The 20431-nt window shown below is 39.3% G+C and overlaps 9 protein-coding genes across 9 annotated transcripts, besides 1 other annotated feature; 7 read left to right on the top strand and 2 right to left on the bottom strand.

The window, feature by feature from the left end:
- Positions 1-637: 637 nt before the first annotated feature.
- Positions 638-2644, top strand: DUS3 (tRNA dihydrouridine synthase DUS3; the record flags this gene model as incomplete). The annotated part of the gene is made up of 1 exon (NM_001182289.3): positions 638-2644. One exon carries the CDS (start codon positions 638-640, stop codon positions 2642-2644), a length of 2007 nt encoding a protein of 668 aa, NP_013505.4.
- Positions 2645-3489: 845 nt separating this feature from the next.
- BDF1 (chromatin-binding protein BDF1) lies at positions 3490-5550 on the top strand (the record flags this gene model as incomplete). Its single annotated transcript, NM_001182287.1, has 1 exon — positions 3490-5550. The coding sequence occupies one exon, from the start codon at positions 3490-3492 to the stop codon at positions 5548-5550; it is 2061 nt and encodes a 686-aa protein (NP_013503.1).
- Positions 4092-5286: an origin of replication (ARS1228; Putative replication origin; identified in multiple array studies, not yet confirmed by plasmid-based assay).
- Positions 5551-6066: 516 nt separating the features above from the next.
- Positions 6067-9930, top strand: SKI2 (SKI complex RNA helicase subunit SKI2; the record flags this gene model as incomplete). Its single annotated transcript, NM_001182286.3, has 1 exon — positions 6067-9930. The coding sequence occupies one exon, from the start codon at positions 6067-6069 to the stop codon at positions 9928-9930; it is 3864 nt and encodes a 1287-aa protein (NP_013502.3).
- Positions 9931-10193: 263 nt separating this feature from the next.
- Positions 10194-12536, top strand: AFG2 (AAA family ATPase AFG2; the record flags this gene model as incomplete). The annotated part of the gene is made up of 1 exon (NM_001182285.1): positions 10194-12536. The coding sequence occupies one exon, from the start codon at positions 10194-10196 to the stop codon at positions 12534-12536; it is 2343 nt and encodes a 780-aa protein (NP_013501.1).
- Positions 12537-12775: 239 nt separating this feature from the next.
- On the top strand, positions 12776-14851 carry VPS33 (tethering complex ATP-binding subunit VPS33; the record flags this gene model as incomplete). The annotated part of the gene is made up of 1 exon (NM_001182284.3): positions 12776-14851. The coding sequence occupies one exon, from the start codon at positions 12776-12778 to the stop codon at positions 14849-14851; it is 2076 nt and encodes a 691-aa protein (NP_013500.3).
- A 269-nt stretch (positions 14852-15120) lies between these two features.
- Positions 15121-15357, top strand: COX8 (cytochrome c oxidase subunit VIII; the record flags this gene model as incomplete). Its single annotated transcript, NM_001182283.1, has 1 exon — positions 15121-15357. The coding sequence occupies one exon, from the start codon at positions 15121-15123 to the stop codon at positions 15355-15357; it is 237 nt and encodes a 78-aa protein (NP_013499.1).
- Positions 15358-15687: 330 nt separating this feature from the next.
- On the bottom strand, positions 15688-17136 carry CST9 (SUMO ligase CST9; the record flags this gene model as incomplete). Its single annotated transcript, NM_001182282.3, has 1 exon — positions 15688-17136. One exon carries the CDS (start codon positions 17134-17136, stop codon positions 15688-15690), a length of 1449 nt encoding a protein of 482 aa, NP_013498.3.
- Positions 17137-17167: 31 nt separating this feature from the next.
- ATP10 (Atp10p) lies at positions 17168-18007 on the bottom strand (the record flags this gene model as incomplete). Its single annotated transcript, NM_001182281.1, has 1 exon — positions 17168-18007. One exon carries the CDS (start codon positions 18005-18007, stop codon positions 17168-17170), a length of 840 nt encoding a protein of 279 aa, NP_013497.1.
- Positions 18008-18780: 773 nt separating this feature from the next.
- On the top strand, positions 18781-20337 carry ART10 (Art10p; the record flags this gene model as incomplete). The annotated part of the gene is made up of 1 exon (NM_001182280.3): positions 18781-20337. One exon carries the CDS (start codon positions 18781-18783, stop codon positions 20335-20337), a length of 1557 nt encoding a protein of 518 aa, NP_013496.3.
- Between the last annotated feature and the right edge of the window lie 94 nt (positions 20338-20431).

Raw genomic sequence — 20431 nt, 5'->3', positions numbered from 1 at the left:
AGACGTTATATAGGGATGACAGGTAGAAAAGAGATAGGGCCTGGGAGGTAAAATGCGTACGTTAGCCTAGAGAGCTTTAAATCGGTGACGATGCGAAAGCAAATGATAATGGCAATAGCGGTGGCAGGCGACAGTGGCAAGTGACAATGGCTGATAGTGACGTTATTTGATACAAAATCGCCTTTTAACGAATGCATCGCCCATTTGTTCCAAATTTCAATTGATTCGAAATTGCTCCTTATTATGTAACTGACAAAATCCTGTCCCCTTGCACGACGTAGGCGCGTTTTGTTTCTTTTTCCTACCGCAGACCACCTTGCGCACGGGAACGCCGCACTGTTTGGCACCCAGTCACCGCCCGTACCGTCGTTCCACAGAACATGCCGCAGAAACCTGTCGGGTAATAGTACACGGGATGAAGAGACTTAATGCCGACAAGCCGGGTAGGGGAATTGTAGCTCCGAAAAGCGACGGAAAGTTCAATATACAGAAAGCCCGTGCACCATTTTTGAAAAGTTTCATAAGATCTAGTTAAAGTTATGAAGAATTTAGTTCGAATGTGTAGTGATGAGATGAGCAGTAATGAAACATTAATGAACTCAGAATAGGAAAAAAAGGCAACTTCTAAACATTATTGATGGAGCAAAACGCTGAAAAACGCTCTATTGTTGGCGACGACAACTCAACCGTGAAGAGACAAGACACTTCCCCGTCCAAAGGTATTGCACATATCAAACCAGAATATATTGTACCATTGAAGCAGAATGAAAACCAGAAGGTCGCCATCTATGATGAAGAGATGTCTTCCGACAGAATGACAAACGAGTTTGCAGGTGGGACTAATAAGAAAAATAAGAACGGAAGAGGTAAGAAGCGTGGGCAAAACAAGAATAGAGATAACAGGCAGGTCAAGGAACAGAATGTCTTGTGCCCACGCTTGATCCATGGCGATATATCTAAATGCTCCTTTGGTGATAACTGTAGGTTTGTTCACGATATCAATCTGTACCTTTCAACAAAAAAGCCTGAAGTTGAAAGTAATATATTTCCTTCCTGTCCGGTCTTCAACTCGTTGGGATTTTGCCCCATGGGATTCAAATGCAGATTTTTATCGTCTCATCTGAATAAAGAAGATAATATCCTAATATCGAAGAAGGAGATTGATCCAGATGCGCAAACAATATGGTCCGTTAAAGGTGAGGTAAACCATATCTCACCGGAAAGAAAACTCGATCTTATAAAAAGAAGATTTCCTTTCACAAAAAGTAATGAAATATTGGAAATCATCGACTCTTTCCAACAAGAATGTAGAGATTCCATGAAGCCAGAAGAAGAAGTTGAGTCAACGCCACAGCTGAAGAAACAAGACCCAGATGTGGAACAACCAGTTGCCCCCCAAGTCGAACAGAGGAACAAAGAATTGTCAGAACATAGAATGAAACAGCGTGAAGTATACTTGAAGTACAAGGACACTCGTTATTTTGCTCAAGAAAAAAAGCCACTGGATTTGTACCACAAAAAAATCGTGTCGCCATTGACAACCGTAGGCAATTTACCATACCGTCGTCTAATGAGAAAGTTAGGTGCAGATGTGACATATTCGGAAATGGCCTTGGCAGTTCCCTTAATTCAAGGAACTAATTCTGAGTGGGCGTTACCTAAAGCTCACACATCAGAGTTCCCCGGGTTCGGGGTTCAAGTGGCCTGTTCTAAAGCCTGGCAGGCGGCAAAGGCTGCAGAAGCACTCGCAAACTCCGTCAGTGAAATAAGTGAAATCAACTTAAACTCTGGCTGCCCCATCGATTTGCTATACAGACAAGGTTCTGGTAGCGCCCTGCTGGATAACCCTGCAAGAATGATTCGTTGTTTAAACGCGATGAACTACGTATCGAAAGATATTCCTATCACGGTGAAGATCAGAACAGGTACAAAGGAAGGTCATCCTATCGCGGAAGGGTTAGTCAAAAGACTGGTTAACGAAACTGATGTGGCTGCGATTACCTTACACGGTAGGTCTAGGCAACAAAGGTACACTAAGTCTGCGGATTGGGACTACGTGAGTCAAGTGGCTGACACCTTGAGATCCGCCGAAGCGGATTTCATCGAAACCGAACAAGGCAAAGAAGGCAGGGATTCCAAGAACAGAATTCAATTTGTCGGAAATGGTGATGTCAACAATTTTGAAGACTGGTACCGCTATTTGAACGGAAATGAAAATATTGATAGTGTTATGGTTGCTCGAGGGGCCCTGATCAAACCATGGATTTTTGAAGAGGTTGAGTCGCAGCAGTATCTAGACAAGACAAGTACGGAAAGATTAGACATTTTAAGGGATTATGCGCAGTTCTCTATGGAACACTGGGGCACCGACGAATACGGCATTTCTCAATGTCGTAGATTCTTCTGCGAGTTCATGTCCTTTTTTCATAGGTATGTCCCCATGGGTATTTGTGAAAGATACCCTGTGAAGTTGAATGAGAGACCGCCAAACTGGTGTGGAAGAGACGAACTTGAAACTCTAATGGGTAGTACGGATGTTAATGATTGGATCAAGCTAAGTGATCTATTTTTCGGTAAAACCGACGAGAACTTTGTATTTGTCCCCAAACATAAGAGCAGCTCTTATGCAAACAGAGATTCCTAAATAGAAAATCAAGTGTACATGTATCATAAATCATATCTGATGGGTAAGCGCGGTTATTTTTCCTTTGCAAGACGAGAATTGGAATATGTACGGGTGTCAATTTCAAACGTGAGGTATGGGTTCCAAGAAAATCAAAATAAGCACAGCTGGGAAGGGTTAGGTAGGAGCGGAGAAAAGTGTATTGAGAAAATCTTAACGAGTTCGGACAGGTTATCATCGCAACACAAATGAACATAACTATCAACCTGATGCAACTGTACCTGAGTGGCTCAAATAGCAGGTAAATACAGGTGGATTTAGAAAACGCGCAGTGATTTGAATCTCGCAAGTCGCCTCTGAAAAAAGGCATTTCGCAAACTGGGGTGTCTGGAAAGTTCATTACATCCCGTTCACATAGCTCCTTCCTGGTACTTGAGTAAGTCTTTTAAAACAATTCAACATCTACTTTGTATCAGGCGCTTGGATTTACACTTTTGGCATATTTATTCCTACGCTGCAGTTGCTATTAGCCGCGGAAAGGAAGTACAATAACGTTTTACGTCGATTCGTGTTTGTATTACCCAGCACCTTTTTCTTCTTGAAGATGTATGCACCCGTGCCCCCGCTGTAGTAGCCCCGCGCACTTTGTGTGTGCAGCAACTTCAGGCTTGCTCCGTGAACTCACAACGTCGGCCGTCGTCGCTTGTCGCGCGTCGTCGCGAAGTATTTAAACAAAGCGGGTTTTTCTTGTCCCTTAATTAAGCCTACTGGGTCGCTCCTTCCCAAATAATTTGATTTTTTCTCCCTTGCCACAGTAAACAAGCTAAAAGGCGGTCGAATCTCAACGGCTCTGATAAACGTACGTAATGACCGATATCACACCCGTACAGAACGATGTGGATGTCAATGGTAATAATGTCAATGACGACGTTTCCAGTAATCTAAAGAGGCCTATAGATCAAGGGGATCCTTCGAATGGACTCGCAGAAGAAGAAAACCCCGCCAATAACCAGTTGCATCTCAAAAAGGCTAGACTGGATGGAGATGCTCTAACATCATCGCCTGCTGGACTTGCAGAGAACGGTATTGAAGGCGCCACCCTGGCGGCTAACGGGGAAAATGGGTATAACGCCACCGGAAGTGGCGCAGAAGACGAACAGCAGGGGTTGAAGAAGGAAGAAGGAGGACAAGGTACCAAACAAGAGGATTTAGATGAAAACTCAAAACAAGAACTTCCGATGGAGGTTCCAAAGGAACCTGCCCCTGCTCCTCCTCCAGAGCCCGATATGAATAATCTCCCTCAGAATCCAATACCAAAGCACCAGCAGAAACATGCATTGCTTGCGATTAAAGCTGTCAAACGCTTGAAGGATGCGAGACCCTTTCTACAACCTGTTGACCCAGTGAAATTGGATATTCCCTTTTACTTTAACTACATAAAGAGGCCAATGGACTTGTCTACTATAGAGAGGAAGTTGAACGTAGGCGCTTATGAAGTTCCGGAGCAAATCACGGAGGATTTCAATCTCATGGTTAACAACAGTATTAAATTCAACGGTCCAAATGCGGGCATATCACAAATGGCAAGAAACATACAAGCTTCTTTCGAGAAACATATGCTAAATATGCCTGCTAAGGATGCTCCACCTGTAATAGCCAAGGGACGGCGGTCTAGTGCCCAAGAGGATGCCCCAATTGTAATTAGACGAGCCCAAACTCATAATGGGAGGCCGAAAAGGACTATACATCCGCCGAAATCAAAGGATATTTATCCTTATGAATCGAAGAAACCGAAATCCAAAAGACTACAACAAGCAATGAAATTTTGTCAGAGTGTGCTAAAGGAATTGATGGCCAAGAAGCACGCCTCTTATAACTACCCATTTTTGGAACCAGTAGACCCAGTTTCTATGAATTTGCCGACTTATTTCGATTATGTTAAAGAGCCAATGGATTTAGGCACAATCGCCAAGAAATTAAATGACTGGCAGTATCAAACAATGGAGGATTTTGAGAGAGACGTGAGGTTGGTCTTTAAAAACTGCTACACGTTCAATCCGGATGGCACGATCGTTAATATGATGGGTCATCGTCTAGAGGAAGTTTTCAATTCCAAATGGGCGGATAGGCCTAATTTGGATGACTACGATTCCGATGAAGATTCGAGGACCCAAGGCGACTACGACGATTATGAATCTGAGTATTCAGAGTCTGACATCGATGAAACTATAATTACAAATCCAGCCATCCAGTATTTGGAAGAACAACTTGCTCGGATGAAAGTGGAGTTGCAACAATTAAAAAAGCAAGAACTGGAAAAAATAAGAAAAGAGAGGCGCTTAGCACGTGGATCAAAGAAACGCGGCAAAAGATCGAAGGGAAGGAGTGGGTCTAAGAACGCTTCTTCGAAAGGAAGGCGAGATAAAAAGAATAAATTGAAAACAGTAGTGACATATGATATGAAACGTATCATTACAGAGAGGATCAATGATTTACCAACTTCCAAATTAGAAAGAGCAATCGACATAATAAAAAAATCCATGCCCAATATTTCTGAAGACGATGAAGTAGAACTTGACCTCGACACTTTAGATAATCACACCATCTTAACATTGTACAACACTTTCTTTAGACAATATGAAAGCTCATCCGGTGCTTCTAACGGTTTGGACGGTACTTCAGGTGTTACGCGAGATGCTTCGTCCTTGTCGCCTACAAGTGCGGGAAGCAGAAAGAGAAGATCTAAGGCATTAAGCCAAGAGGAGCAGAGTAGGCAGATAGAAAAGATAAAAAATAAACTAGCTATCTTAGACAGTGCTTCACCTCTGAGCCAAAACGGCTCCCCAGGCCAAATTCAAAGCGCTGCACACAACGGGTTTTCCTCATCTTCAGATGACGATGTTAGCAGCGAAAGTGAAGAAGAGTGACTGAATTTTGAATTTGATTATCTTCAACGACTGAGAAGAATGAGCACCATTTTGATATTTTGATTAATTAAGTGGTAATCTTAAGCTCATATACAAAAAGGGAAGGAAAAAAAATAAAGATAGAAAAGATCTTAGGAACGGATAGAGGTTTGAAAAAGGAATAACAGGTAATTTTTCATTTTCATATCGGTTGTAACATTATAAAGCTCACAAATTTAAAACAAAAAAAAACATAAACCTAACAAGGTTAATCATTTGCACATGATCTCATCATATAGATCAATTCATAATCTATATAATAATGAATAATTAGAATAAAAATTTCCTCTTGTCTCAGAACGCCCATCGGATGGCATAACTTTAGTTAATGATATCACGACGGACGAAGTATTGAAAGACAACCTAACCTGTTCATCAATTTAAAAGTCAACGCAGAAACTATAATACATTGCCACATAGTTCTTTCCGATATGAACAACCTAACTCACAAAATTTACTGTACTAATACTAATTTATATGTCTGAGGGATTCAGTAGCAGTTCCATACAGGAATTATATCAATCGTTAAAAGAAATCACTAACAACGCAGACGTAGAGCTTTTCGAAGATCGCATTACTAAATTAGATTTTGAGAGCACCGATGAACCAAAGCATGCAAATGATATCATAAAGGATAGATTTTTGAGACCTTCTAATGCTCTTCCTTGGAGCTTGTTGGACATGGTCCAAGACGTTCCACATACGTCTTCTCCAGAAGATTGCTCTGGTAAACTAGATTACAAGGAATTGCTGAAAGTCCCGGACCCAATTAATAGAACATCATACCAGTTTAAAAGAACTGGGTTAGAAGGTAAAATTTCAGGCTACAAAGAAGAGGTTGATTTGAAGGAAGTTGCAAATGCCAATGCATCAAATTCACTGTCGATTACGAGAAGTATCAACCATAACCAAAACTCAGTAAGGGGTTCTACAGCGCAATTGCCTTTCACACCAGGCGGAATTCCCATGAAATCTGTCAAGACAGATTCAGAACAAAATGGATCTTCTACAATGGCCAACGCTACTAAATTGTTACACAAGGATGGTCAAGGTTTATTCGATATTCCAGAGGGTATGAATAGAGGCATTAAGCCGATGGATTCTCCAGCTGAAAATGAGGATCAAAACGGACAGTTCAAAGAATTGAAACAGCTAAATGAGATAGATAATGAATTAGACATAAGGATTGAGGCGAACGAGGCAAAGTTAAAAGAGGAGGAAAAATCTGCCAAGTCAATTTCTGAAGAAATTATGGAGGAAGCCACTGAAGAAACGACTGCCGATAATGCTGATGATGCCGAAATCGATGAACTATTACCAATTGGAATAGACTTTGGCAGAACTAAACCAGTTTCGAAAAGTGTTCCTGTTAAAAAGGAATGGGCCCATGTTGTTGATTTGAACCATAAGATCGAAAATTTCGATGAGTTGATTCCAAACCCCGCTAGATCGTGGCCTTTTGAATTGGATACATTTCAAAAGGAAGCCGTCTATCATCTCGAACAAGGTGATTCCGTATTTGTTGCCGCCCACACATCTGCTGGTAAAACTGTTGTTGCAGAATACGCAATTGCCATGGCACATAGAAACATGACTAAAACTATATATACATCACCCATTAAAGCCTTATCCAATCAAAAATTCCGAGACTTTAAAGAAACTTTTGACGATGTTAATATTGGGTTGATTACTGGTGATGTGCAAATTAATCCGGATGCTAACTGTTTGATTATGACGACCGAAATTTTAAGATCAATGCTTTATAGAGGTGCCGATTTGATCAGAGATGTAGAGTTTGTCATTTTCGATGAAGTTCACTACGTTAATGATCAAGACCGTGGTGTTGTCTGGGAAGAAGTTATTATTATGCTTCCACAGCATGTCAAGTTTATCTTATTATCTGCCACCGTTCCTAACACTTATGAGTTTGCTAATTGGATTGGAAGAACTAAGCAAAAAAATATTTATGTCATTTCCACACCAAAAAGACCCGTTCCATTGGAAATAAATATATGGGCTAAAAAGGAACTGATACCGGTTATTAATCAAAATTCAGAATTTTTAGAAGCTAATTTCAGGAAACATAAAGAGATTCTAAATGGGGAGAGTGCAAAAGGGGCTCCTTCAAAAACTGACAACGGGAGAGGTGGATCCACAGCAAGAGGGGGCCGTGGTGGATCCAATACTCGAGATGGAAGAGGAGGCCGTGGTAATTCAACACGTGGAGGTGCCAACCGTGGAGGTTCAAGAGGTGCTGGCGCAATTGGCTCCAACAAGCGTAAGTTTTTCACTCAAGATGGTCCTTCGAAAAAAACATGGCCCGAAATTGTCAATTACCTAAGGAAAAGAGAGCTTCTACCAATGGTTGTTTTCGTATTTAGTAAAAAGAGGTGCGAGGAATATGCTGACTGGTTGGAGGGAATTAACTTCTGCAACAATAAGGAAAAATCACAAATCCACATGTTTATTGAGAAGTCGATTACTCGTTTGAAAAAAGAGGATAGAGATTTGCCTCAAATTCTTAAAACCAGATCATTACTTGAACGTGGTATAGCTGTTCATCATGGGGGGCTATTGCCCATTGTCAAGGAGTTGATCGAAATATTATTTTCCAAGGGTTTTATCAAAGTTTTATTTGCAACAGAAACTTTTGCCATGGGTTTGAACCTTCCCACAAGAACAGTTATCTTTAGCAGCATCCGTAAACATGATGGTAATGGATTAAGAGAACTGACTCCAGGTGAGTTTACCCAAATGGCTGGTAGAGCTGGTAGAAGGGGCTTGGATTCCACTGGTACAGTCATTGTGATGGCATATAATAGTCCTTTATCTATTGCTACGTTCAAAGAAGTAACGATGGGTGTTCCGACGAGGTTGCAGTCTCAGTTTAGATTAACATACAATATGATATTAAATCTTTTAAGAATTGAGGCGTTGAGAGTTGAAGAAATGATCAAGTATTCTTTTAGTGAGAATGCCAAAGAAACTTTACAACCTGAACATGAAAAACAAATCAAAGTATTACAAGAGGAATTACAAACCATAGAGTACAAAAGTTGTGAAATCTGTGATAATGATATCGAAAAGTTTTTGGAATTGATGCTGGCATATAAGGAGGCAACAGTCAACCTAATGCAAGAAATGGTTAAATCGCCTTCGATATTGCATATCTTGAAAGAGGGCAGACTCGTTGCTTTTAGGGACCCCAATGATTGCTTGAAATTAGGATTTGTATTTAAAGTTTCTCTGAAGGATGCTGTTTGTGTCATTATGACGTTCACAAAACCATACAAACTCCCAAATGGTGAGCCAAATCATTTAATATACTTTCCAAAAGCGGATGGATACAGAAGAAGGAACTTCCCTAAATTCCAGAAGACTGATTTTTATATGGAAGAAGTTCCTGTGACGGCTATTGAAGTGATCACTAAACGCAAGTTTGCCGCACCCTTGGGAAAAGTGATTAAAAAGGATGTTGCCGCTTTGAACGAGTTTAACGCTGAAACAAATAACATTTTGGACGGCAAAACGCTAAAAGAAGCAATTAACATTGAAAAGCAAGGTTTAAAAATTCACCAAATATTGTTAGACCGTACAAATATAAGGGATGAGATATTCAAACTAAAAAGCATTAAATGTCCCAACCTAAGCCAACACATTGTTCCCAAGTTTAAGGCGCATGTAATTAAAAAGAAAATTGAAGAATTGTACCATTTGATGTCTGACCAAAATCTGAGCTTACTACCCGATTATGAAAAGAGATTGGCTGTTCTGAAAGACACTGAATTTATCGACCAAAACCACAACGTGCTGTTAAAAGGTAGAGTGGCATGTGAAATTAATTCTGGTTATGAGTTAGTTTTAACTGAATTAATTTTAGACAACTTTTTAGGAAGCTTTGAACCTGAAGAGATTGTAGCCTTATTATCAGTATTTGTTTATGAGGGGAAAACCAGGGAAGAGGAGCCTCCTATTGTCACACCAAGGCTAGCAAAGGGTAAACAAAGAATTGAGGAAATTTACAAGAAAATGCTTTGTGTTTTCAATACGCATCAGATTCCATTAACTCAGGATGAAGCTGAGTTTTTGGACAGAAAAAGGTTTGCCATGATGAATGTGGTGTATGAGTGGGCCCGTGGTTTATCATTCAAAGAAATCATGGAAATGAGCCCCGAGGCTGAAGGTACTGTAGTCAGAGTTATCACTTGGCTAGACGAAATTTGCCGCGAAGTTAAGACTGCCTCTATTATTATTGGTAATTCCACATTACATATGAAGATGAGCAGGGCTCAAGAGTTGATTAAGAGAGATATTGTTTTCGCCGCAAGTTTGTATTTATAGAGAGCTCATTTATTCTCAATGTGAGTCATGTTTATAAAAGTTAATGTTTTCGAACTCTTATTGCACACACACACACACACGTATACATAGTTTTTAAGTCCACTTCGATCCATCTTTATTTTTTTTTTCTTTCATGTAAGCAACGGGCGGACTATTGTAAGAAAATTTTATATTGCCTCATCACATAAACTAATATGCGAACAATATACAATTGAATTCTCAACATTGCCCATTCTCAAAATTGCCCAATCATAGAAAGGAAAATGGCTCCTAAATCTAGTTCTTCCGGTTCCAAAAAGAAATCATCGGCAAGTTCTAATAGTGCTGATGCAAAAGCATCCAAATTTAAATTGCCTGCTGAATTTATTACCAGACCACATCCTTCTAAAGATCATGGCAAGGAAACATGCACAGCATATATTCATCCTAACGTATTATCCTCGCTTGAGATAAATCCGGGATCATTTTGTACTGTCGGTAAGATAGGCGAAAATGGTATTTTAGTAATAGCTAGAGCGGGTGATGAAGAAGTACATCCTGTTAATGTTATCACCCTTTCCACAACTATACGATCTGTTGGGAACCTTATCCTTGGTGATCGTCTAGAATTAAAGAAAGCCCAGGTGCAACCACCTTATGCCACTAAGGTTACCGTGGGGTCCTTACAAGGATATAATATTTTGGAATGTATGGAGGAAAAAGTAATTCAAAAGCTACTGGATGATAGTGGCGTTATAATGCCTGGAATGATTTTTCAAAACTTAAAAACAAAAGCAGGTGATGAAAGCATTGATGTCGTAATTACAGATGCGAGCGATGATTCGCTTCCCGACGTCAGCCAACTAGATCTTAACATGGACGATATGTACGGTGGATTAGATAACCTGTTTTATCTATCTCCACCTTTTATATTCAGAAAAGGCTCCACACATATAACTTTTTCGAAAGAAACCCAGGCAAATCGTAAATACAATCTTCCGGAGCCCTTATCCTATGCAGCAGTGGGCGGCTTAGACAAGGAGATTGAATCACTGAAAAGTGCTATTGAAATACCTCTTCATCAACCGACGCTATTTAGTAGCTTTGGTGTTTCTCCCCCTCGAGGTATACTTCTTCACGGACCCCCAGGTACTGGTAAAACTATGCTTTTGAGAGTTGTAGCAAATACGTCCAACGCACACGTCCTAACCATTAATGGCCCCTCAATCGTCTCCAAATATCTTGGTGAAACGGAAGCGGCATTAAGAGATATTTTTAATGAAGCAAGGAAGTACCAGCCTTCCATTATTTTCATTGACGAAATTGATTCAATAGCACCAAATAGAGCAAACGATGACTCCGGTGAAGTTGAGAGCAGAGTCGTGGCTACATTGCTTACCCTAATGGATGGCATGGGCGCTGCAGGTAAAGTGGTGGTAATTGCTGCTACAAACAGGCCTAATTCTGTCGACCCTGCTCTCAGGAGACCTGGCAGGTTTGACCAAGAAGTAGAAATTGGTATACCAGACGTTGATGCCAGATTTGACATTTTAACTAAGCAATTCTCAAGAATGTCCTCGGATCGTCACGTATTAGATTCTGAAGCGATCAAGTACATTGCTTCTAAAACGCATGGCTATGTTGGTGCTGATTTAACTGCTCTCTGCAGAGAATCAGTTATGAAGACGATACAACGAGGACTAGGAACAGACGCCAATATTGACAAGTTTTCCCTAAAAGTTACATTGAAAGATGTGGAGAGCGCCATGGTTGATATCAGACCCAGCGCAATGAGAGAAATCTTCTTAGAAATGCCAAAAGTTTATTGGTCTGACATTGGCGGCCAAGAAGAGCTTAAAACAAAGATGAAAGAAATGATACAGTTGCCTTTGGAGGCTTCGGAGACTTTTGCCAGGCTGGGAATTTCTGCACCAAAAGGTGTATTACTTTACGGGCCGCCAGGTTGCTCCAAGACATTAACCGCAAAAGCTCTCGCTACAGAATCGGGTATCAACTTCTTAGCTGTGAAAGGGCCTGAAATTTTTAACAAGTATGTAGGGGAATCCGAAAGAGCTATAAGAGAAATTTTCCGCAAAGCACGCTCTGCAGCTCCAAGTATTATCTTCTTTGATGAAATCGATGCATTATCTCCTGATAGAGACGGGAGTTCCACCTCTGCAGCTAATCACGTGCTCACATCTTTACTCAATGAGATTGATGGTGTTGAAGAGTTAAAGGGTGTAGTTATTGTAGCGGCGACGAATAGACCTGATGAAATAGATGCTGCTCTTCTAAGGCCTGGTAGGTTAGATAGACACATTTACGTTGGCCCTCCAGACGTAAACGCCCGCTTGGAAATCTTAAAGAAGTGCACAAAGAAATTTAATACAGAAGAGTCTGGAGTCGATCTTCATGAATTGGCAGACCGTACAGAAGGTTATTCCGGAGCTGAAGTTGTGCTGCTTTGTCAAGAAGCGGGCTTGGCTGCCATAATGGAAGATTTAGATGTCGCAAAAGTGGAATTACGTCATTTTGAGAAAGCTTTTAAAGGAATTGCTAGGGGCATTACTCCAGAAATGCTCTCTTATTATGAAGAGTTTGCTCTAAGAAGCGGTTCATCTTCGTAAGCTTGTTCATAGTCAATTCTTTTCCTTTGTGTGCTCAATAATAGTAGATAGAAATTATACTGAACTCCGGTCATTTTGTATAATATATTAATCACTTCACACGAACATACATAAATAAAATATCATAAAGGTTAGCAAATTGGAACTAGTTATATGTTAATTAGTTAAAAGATAGAAAATTCGAGAAAGGAAGAAAAAGCTGATATTGCCCATCTCCAACTTTATCAAATCATTTCACGATGAATAGATTTTGGAATACTAAGAAATTTTCATTAACAAATGCCGATGGACTATGTGCTACCTTAAATGAGATATCTCAAAATGATGAAGTTCTTGTGGTTCAACCAAGTGTATTGCCAGTACTCAATAGTTTGCTAACTTTCCAAGATTTGACTCAATCAACTCCTGTAAGGAAAATTACGTTACTCGATGATCAGCTAAGTGACGATTTACCGAGTGCCTTAGGCAGCGTTCCGCAAATGGATCTTATTTTTCTTATTGATGTCAGAACATCTCTCCGACTCCCTCCACAACTGCTTGATGCTGCTCAAAAGCACAATTTATCATCTTTGCATATAATATACTGTCGATGGAAACCGTCTTTCCAAAATACTTTGGAGGATACAGAGCAATGGCAAAAGGATGGTTTCGATTTGAATTCAAAAAAAACACATTTCCCTAACGTCATTGAATCTCAGTTAAAGGAGCTATCGAACGAATATACCCTTTACCCTTGGGATCTCTTGCCCTTCCCACAGATTGATGAAAATGTTCTATTGACTCATTCCCTTTATAACATGGAAAATGTAAACATGTATTATCCCAACTTACGTTCTTTGCAGAGTGCCACAGAGTCAATACTGGTTGATGATATGGTCAATTCGTTGCAGAGCTTGATTTTTGAAACTAATAGTATCATAACAAATGTTGTGTCGATAGGTAATCTGTCTAAGAGATGTAGCCATCTTTTGAAGAAACGAATCGATGAGCATCAAACAGAGAATGATTTATTCATCAAGGGTACGCTTTATGGTGAACGAACCAACTGTGGACTAGAAATGGACTTGATTATCTTGGAAAGGAATACCGATCCTATAACGCCATTGTTGACACAACTTACGTATGCAGGAATACTAGATGATCTATATGAATTCAATTCTGGCATAAAGATAAAGGAGAAAGACATGAACTTCAATTATAAGGAAGATAAAATATGGAATGATTTGAAATTTTTAAATTTTGGGTCGATTGGGCCGCAGTTAAATAAATTGGCAAAGGAACTACAAACGCAATATGATACAAGGCATAAAGCCGAGAGCGTACATGAAATCAAAGAATTCGTTGATTCCTTAGGTTCTTTGCAACAAAGGCAAGCTTTTTTGAAAAATCACACAACCTTATCATCCGACGTTTTGAAAGTGGTAGAGACTGAAGAGTACGGATCTTTCAATAAAATCTTAGAGTTAGAGCTGGAAATTTTGATGGGAAATACACTTAATAACGACATTGAAGATATTATACTCGAGTTGCAGTACCAGTACGAGGTTGATCAAAAGAAGATTCTCAGATTAATCTGTTTATTGTCTCTTTGTAAAAATTCACTTCGAGAAAAGGATTATGAATATCTAAGAACCTTTATGATCGACTCTTGGGGCATTGAAAAATGCTTTCAACTTGAATCATTGGCTGAGTTAGGATTTTTCACTAGCAAAACGGGAAAAACTGATTTGCATATTACAACAAGTAAGTCAACAAGATTACAGAAAGAATACCGTTATATTTCACAATGGTTCAATACAGTACCCATAGAAGACGAGCATGCTGCCGATAAAATCACAAATGAGAACGATGACTTCTCGGAAGCCACTTTTGCTTACAGTGGTGTAGTGCCCTTGACAATGAGACTGGTTCAGATGTTATATGATAGGTCTATCTTGTTCCATAATTATTCCTCGCAGCAGCCTTTTATACTGTCAAGAGAACCTAGAGTTTCTCAAACGGAGGATTTAATTGAACAGTTATATGGAGACTCACATGCGATCGAAGAGAGTATATGGGTCCCGGGAACCATTACAAAAAAGATCAATGCAAGCATCAAGAGCAATAATAGACGGTCCATAGACGGATCTAATGGGACATTTCATGCTGCAGAGGATATTGCACTCGTAGTATTCCTCGGAGGTGTAACAATGGGTGAAATAGCTATAATGAAGCATTTGCAAAAAATACTAGGTAAAAAAGGTATCAATAAAAGGTTTATCATCATCGCCGATGGCTTGATCAATGGCACAAGGATCATGAACTCTATATCTTAATTATTATATGATAGATTTGTTAATTTTTTGTATATGCAAATGTGCTTTTTTTCACCAAACGGTTTGCACCAATCATACGAGAGAAGTGTTCGGTGTTTACGGAAAAGCTAGGGGACTAAGAAAAATTGAAAATAAAGGCTGACAGCAGTAGAAACCATTGTGCTGGCTTAGTGATTTATAAGAATGGTTAATTAGTTTTGTATCCTTTAATTTTCTAGATAGAGCCACAGAGCAAACTAAACAGAAAAGTTATCCATTTCCATTACGCAATGTTGTGCCAACAGATGATTAGAACGACAGCTAAGAGAAGTAGCAATATCATGACCAGACCTATTATCATGAAGAGGTCAGTACACTTCAAAGACGGTGTGTATGAAAATATCCCATTCAAAGTCAAAGGAAGAAAGACACCTTACGCCTTATCTCATTTCGGGTTCTTCGCTATTGGATTTGCTGTTCCATTTGTTGCCTGCTATGTTCAATTGAAAAAGTCAGGTGCTTTTTAAAACACCCCCATAAGTTTGAAGGATAGATGTGTGTACATAGCGTGCTTGGTTGAGACGTTTTAGAGTGTGTTCTTTGCTATTCCTAGGTGCGCATATCATCGTTTTATTTATTTGTACAATTTTCTTTTCATATATTCATAATCCTCTCCTTGTGCCTTCGTATTGAGACGGCGGGAAAGAAGGATCTAAGAAGAACATAATTCGACAAATTTCTTCTAAAATAATACCATATATAGTAACACATAAGAAAATAGAATAACTTTTATAATACAGTAACATACTCTATCTATTCTGAAGGCTGTTTTCGTCACGGGGAATCCTTACACCTATTTACCTAATCCTTCTAAACTTATTGTTTTTCTTGCTACTACCCAACACAGTATTACTTGAGCGAGGTGGCAGATGATTATCACTCTTCAAATGTGTATTAGTCAGTTGCTGAGTTGAATTGGACCGCTTTAGTATATTTGATTTCGGCAGTTTACTTTGTTGCAATGAGTTCGATGAAGATGAAAAGGCAAGACCACTGCTTCTTACGTGTGAGCTCAAGTTGTGTGTTATTCTATTCGAACCGCTGATAGTATTATTTCTCTTCCTTGTTATTTTTAATTTTTCTAAAGCTGAGGGAAACTGCGTCGAGGTACTTGTTAAAGGTGTATTTGAATGATGCAATTCTTTGAGGTTACTATTTGGTAAAATAAGCCTATTTGATGATGAAGATAGAGGCGAAGAGGGTTGGAGAGAAGCTGAAGATAATCTTGATATATTTTTGGAAGATACAGAGCCATTATTCGTGAGGATGTCAAGATTTGGCAACTTTCCATCGAAGCCTTTTGCAACACGCACAGGAGAGAACGAAAATCTGTTCAGATTGGTTGATTCTGCAATAGTCGAAATATTAGGTAGATTACTATTTGCGTTTGGGTTCATTCCAGGAGGAGGAATGCTATTTCTATTAGGATTATTCAATGTCTCCATAAAGAGAGGCTGGTTTTTATTTACACGACCACTTGTAGAGGGAGTGACAGTTCCATTGTTATTTTTTGAAGAATTTCTCAAAGAAGAGTTTTTTTTCAACTTTTTAATAAAGGATTTGGCTTCGAATTCTTCTAAACTATTATCATCAACTGTCAGATCAACGGTTGGAGGGGGCTGGTAATGATTTTGATGGCTATTTCTTGTTGGTAGCACACCAACTGACATCGAAGAAACATTGTTATGATTCAAAACTGACTCTAATTCCTGTATTCTTTTCTTAAGAATCGCCATAGAATCCAACTCTATTTTGGCCTGATATAGCAGCTGCTGTTGTCTTGCACATTTTTCTCTCAACTTTAAACAATGATTTTGATAGTATTGACACTGTTTCGAAAGCCCATTCAGTTGGAATTGGGAAACATTATATAACGACTCCAAAAGTGGGGGCAGTGGCTCAAAAAAAATCCTAATGTCGGTAGGCAGCTGTTTAGATTCCACAAGGTTAATGATGGAGATATCGCTCGAACGGCATATAGGACACACCTTTGATGTTAATGGAGAATGCTGCGAACAGAGGATATGAGCACATGAGGTCAGCCTCAATGGATCTCCATGCGATGTTCTTCTGTGGCAAACACCACAGTAAACAAAGGGCTGTTCAAAAATAGAATCCGGCATTATATATTTCTTTGGTGATATCAATGATAAACGTCTTACCTGTTTCAAGCACTTTTGTTTTTTCTCTCTCATGCTCTTCGTGTTAGTTTGGGGAATGAACACGATCGCCAAATAGCCGCCCATCCCTTGTTGGCCGCCGCACAAAGCGTCAACTTCACAGACGTTTGGCAAACTTCCACAATGCTTCCTTTTCAGATGGAGTAGCCTCCCCGCAAGCTGCCCACCTAATTTTTAACTGCTGGTCCACAAGAAAGACGTATCCAGAAAAGACATTATTGCAAAAGAGCTCTTCCCTGACGGAAAATGGCCATTGGCCTCTAGAACATTCGAAATAAAATGGCTGGCGCCAGGATGGAACGCGATTGGCCCAACGAGCAAGCGTTTTCACTAGAGCACTTTTCACAGCGTTTTCTACAAGATTGACCTCGATGATTTGGACGTTACTGTCATTTAAACTTAAACGCGCATCAGCTTCAGTCAAGTAGTCAGTTTTTTTGTTATCGTCTACGATTCCTTGGAAGTATGAACTACTCAACTTATCGCCAGATGCTGTACTAAATAACCTCACTATACTGGTTTTACCCCTTAACATATCCTCGATATTCTGTTGTTTCGTACCATCCATTGCCGTTCCTATCAAATGAGGAAAAAACAAAGCTTTATCTTCTTTCCAATATGAAACTGGAGCTATAAACAATTTCCCCTTTGTCTTTTGGAAGACTTGCACGTCATAAAGTCCAGATTTGCTGAATTCAACGGCCAACTCTTTAACTCTGTGGTTTGTCTTTTCCGAATCAAACATATCCCTCAAAGAGTTCCCCTGGGAGTATTTGGTGCTTTTCCTTGGTGCTTGTGTTAAGCCTATTGGCTTGACCAGTTGTTTGATCTGGTATTCCTTTGGGGAAGCCGTTGCCATCATAGGCTTGAGGAATTTATCCAAGAAGGACATCCGCGTAAGCGTGGGATGGTAAAACCTTTTAAAAGTGCCCTGCATAGTTAGTTTAAGTTACTCTGATATCGCAAATAAACAAATAACCTGACTTTTACTATATGCTGAAATAGTCCTTTTTAAATATGCACTCTTCCATATTTTTCTGAAGGCGAATCAAATAAATGGTAATAAAAATTTAAATTTCAAAAACGATTTCTAGGCAAGGATATTGTGCGTAAGGAACAAAACAAACGTTTATAGTAGTTTTTATATAGCTGCATAGTGATGTGGCGAGAACTATTAAATATTTCTTACTTCGAAGTTTTATGTACATCGCCTCTGCCTTGCCTTTACACTTTTTAAATTCTTGATTCTGCTCTAGTACAATCTTCACCACTGTTACAAGATCAGGCGTCTCTTTACTAATACCAAGAAGAGGGTGAGATACATGATATTTTATTAAACTGATATTGCCTTGGGTCGGCTGTAATGCAATTAGTCAGGTGGAATCTAATATCACCTAGGGCCTTGGTGAAAATTCTCAGCAAAATGCGGGTTGAGGGTGAGAGAGGGTCCTGGGGAAGGTGCACGCCCTTTTCACAAGAGGTGCGTAAGAGAGAAACAAGCCTTCGACTCTACAGCCCTTCTAACACCGCCACTCAATCAATTAAAAGCAGTCGCACCCATCCAAAAGTAGAATTACATAAACTAGAGGAGAAAAAGCAGCCAGTACAAAGGAGAATTACTTCATTGACCAACGGATATTCTGTGAGTGTTTATATTTAAGATTCTGCTTTTGATTAGAGAAGGTTGAGAACCATACAGTTTGTCAAACCATGGCTCCAAAAATTTCAATATCCTTAAACCCACCGTACAACGGGGAGTTTTATAGCTCTAATGATCAAATGTCAGGGATAGTTAGTCTTCAGTTAACAAAAGCGCTATCTATAAGGAAAATTTCCGTCATTCTAAAAGGATTCTCAGAGACCTTAACAAAAATTGATCAAGAGTACATGTTTCAACAGAATGGCATGATGATGCCGGGCCAAGACAACAAATCCTTTCATACATTAATGAAATTCGAACAGAGAGTTTTCCCTCCAGATAATGTATGGAATGCTCTTGATGGCTCCTCCAAGCCGTTCAAAGTTAAACCAGGTTCATATAATTATAGCTTTCAATTTGACAAGTTTCCCAGAAAGCCTGAATGTCTGAAAAATCATACGGCAAAGACAGTAGCGTTTGTGACAAGAAGTAATGCCCGACTCCCACCTACGTTCAATAGTCATTGGCAAGAATTTAATAAAATCGATAATCTGGATTTGTATTTTTACTCTTTTGGAAAAGTTATATATATGGTGCAAGTTCAATTAGAGCTAGGGAAATCTTCATCTTGGTTTAAGCCATTCCATAAACTGATAAGGGAAATCGAGACGTTCGAATTTATACCTGAGCCAAAAGATCTTATTATAGAACCTGATGAAGATGACAATGAAGAACTTAATGCCTTCAGTAACAATAGTAGAGGAAATAGTATGGTCACCAACAATGAATTTTTCAATAGTTCAAATTTAAAGGTGCCATCAAAGGACGTCAAAGTCGTTAATGGAGTCGGATATATAAAAAGTGACAGGAACTTTTCTCAAGCTAATTCTATATTGATAGAAAACGGCGACATTAGATCGAGACCGGTATCATCAGTCACATCAACAAGACAATCTACTCGCCTAGTAAATGGTATGAAAGTTTTCCCATCTACTTATAAAATGGGGTTGCCTGATGGGGAAAGCAATATGAGAATAGAGGTTAGAAGTCGAGATTTGAAGCAAATATACAGGAAAGACTACTTGTTTAGGTCTGGCAGCCAAAATTTTGACAAGGTCTATGTAGTCATGGAGGGGAATATAGCAAGTTTGAGCAAAATGCAAATTACCCCACTTAAACTACAACTGAACTTGCTAGAGACTACAACATATTTATCTCAGGGAATAGCGAACGGCAATTACTCTTCTTTGAAGCTAATCGAGATTGATTTGAATCAGCTCAAATCCAATAAACCTCTTTTGGACTTAAACGAAATACGAGAAAATTTTGATGGTTCTATGTTTGAATGTGAATTACGGTTAAAGGATCACCCCATTTTAAGAAAGTTGGTATTTAATGAAGAAGACTATAGACATCGCGGCAATAGGTTGTATAGTTTCAAGACATGCACGATAAAAAGAACATTCAGTTTACAGCTACTGATAGAATGGGGAATCAATGGAATTAGGAAGCAATCTGAAGTAAACATTGATCCTGTTCAGATCTTTTGTCAAGTTAGAGAGCACGTTGAAGCTGAAGCTCTGCCCAGATATGTACCGCCACCGACATATACTGAAATGGCGAGTTAAGCGTCGCCAAAAATATTCTGCAAACATATATATTCATGCACATGTGTAACAATGTAAAAAACTTTGAAATGAAAAGAACAAGGAGCTGATCGAA

Source organism: Saccharomyces cerevisiae, chromosome XII (assembly GCF_000146045.2).
Source record: "Saccharomyces cerevisiae S288C chromosome XII, complete sequence".
Classification (NCBI taxonomy): Eukaryota; Fungi; Ascomycota; class Saccharomycetes; order Saccharomycetales; family Saccharomycetaceae; genus Saccharomyces; species Saccharomyces cerevisiae.
The sequence above is the reverse complement of the archived record's forward strand: the minus strand, read 5'-3'. Positions and strand labels throughout refer to the sequence as shown.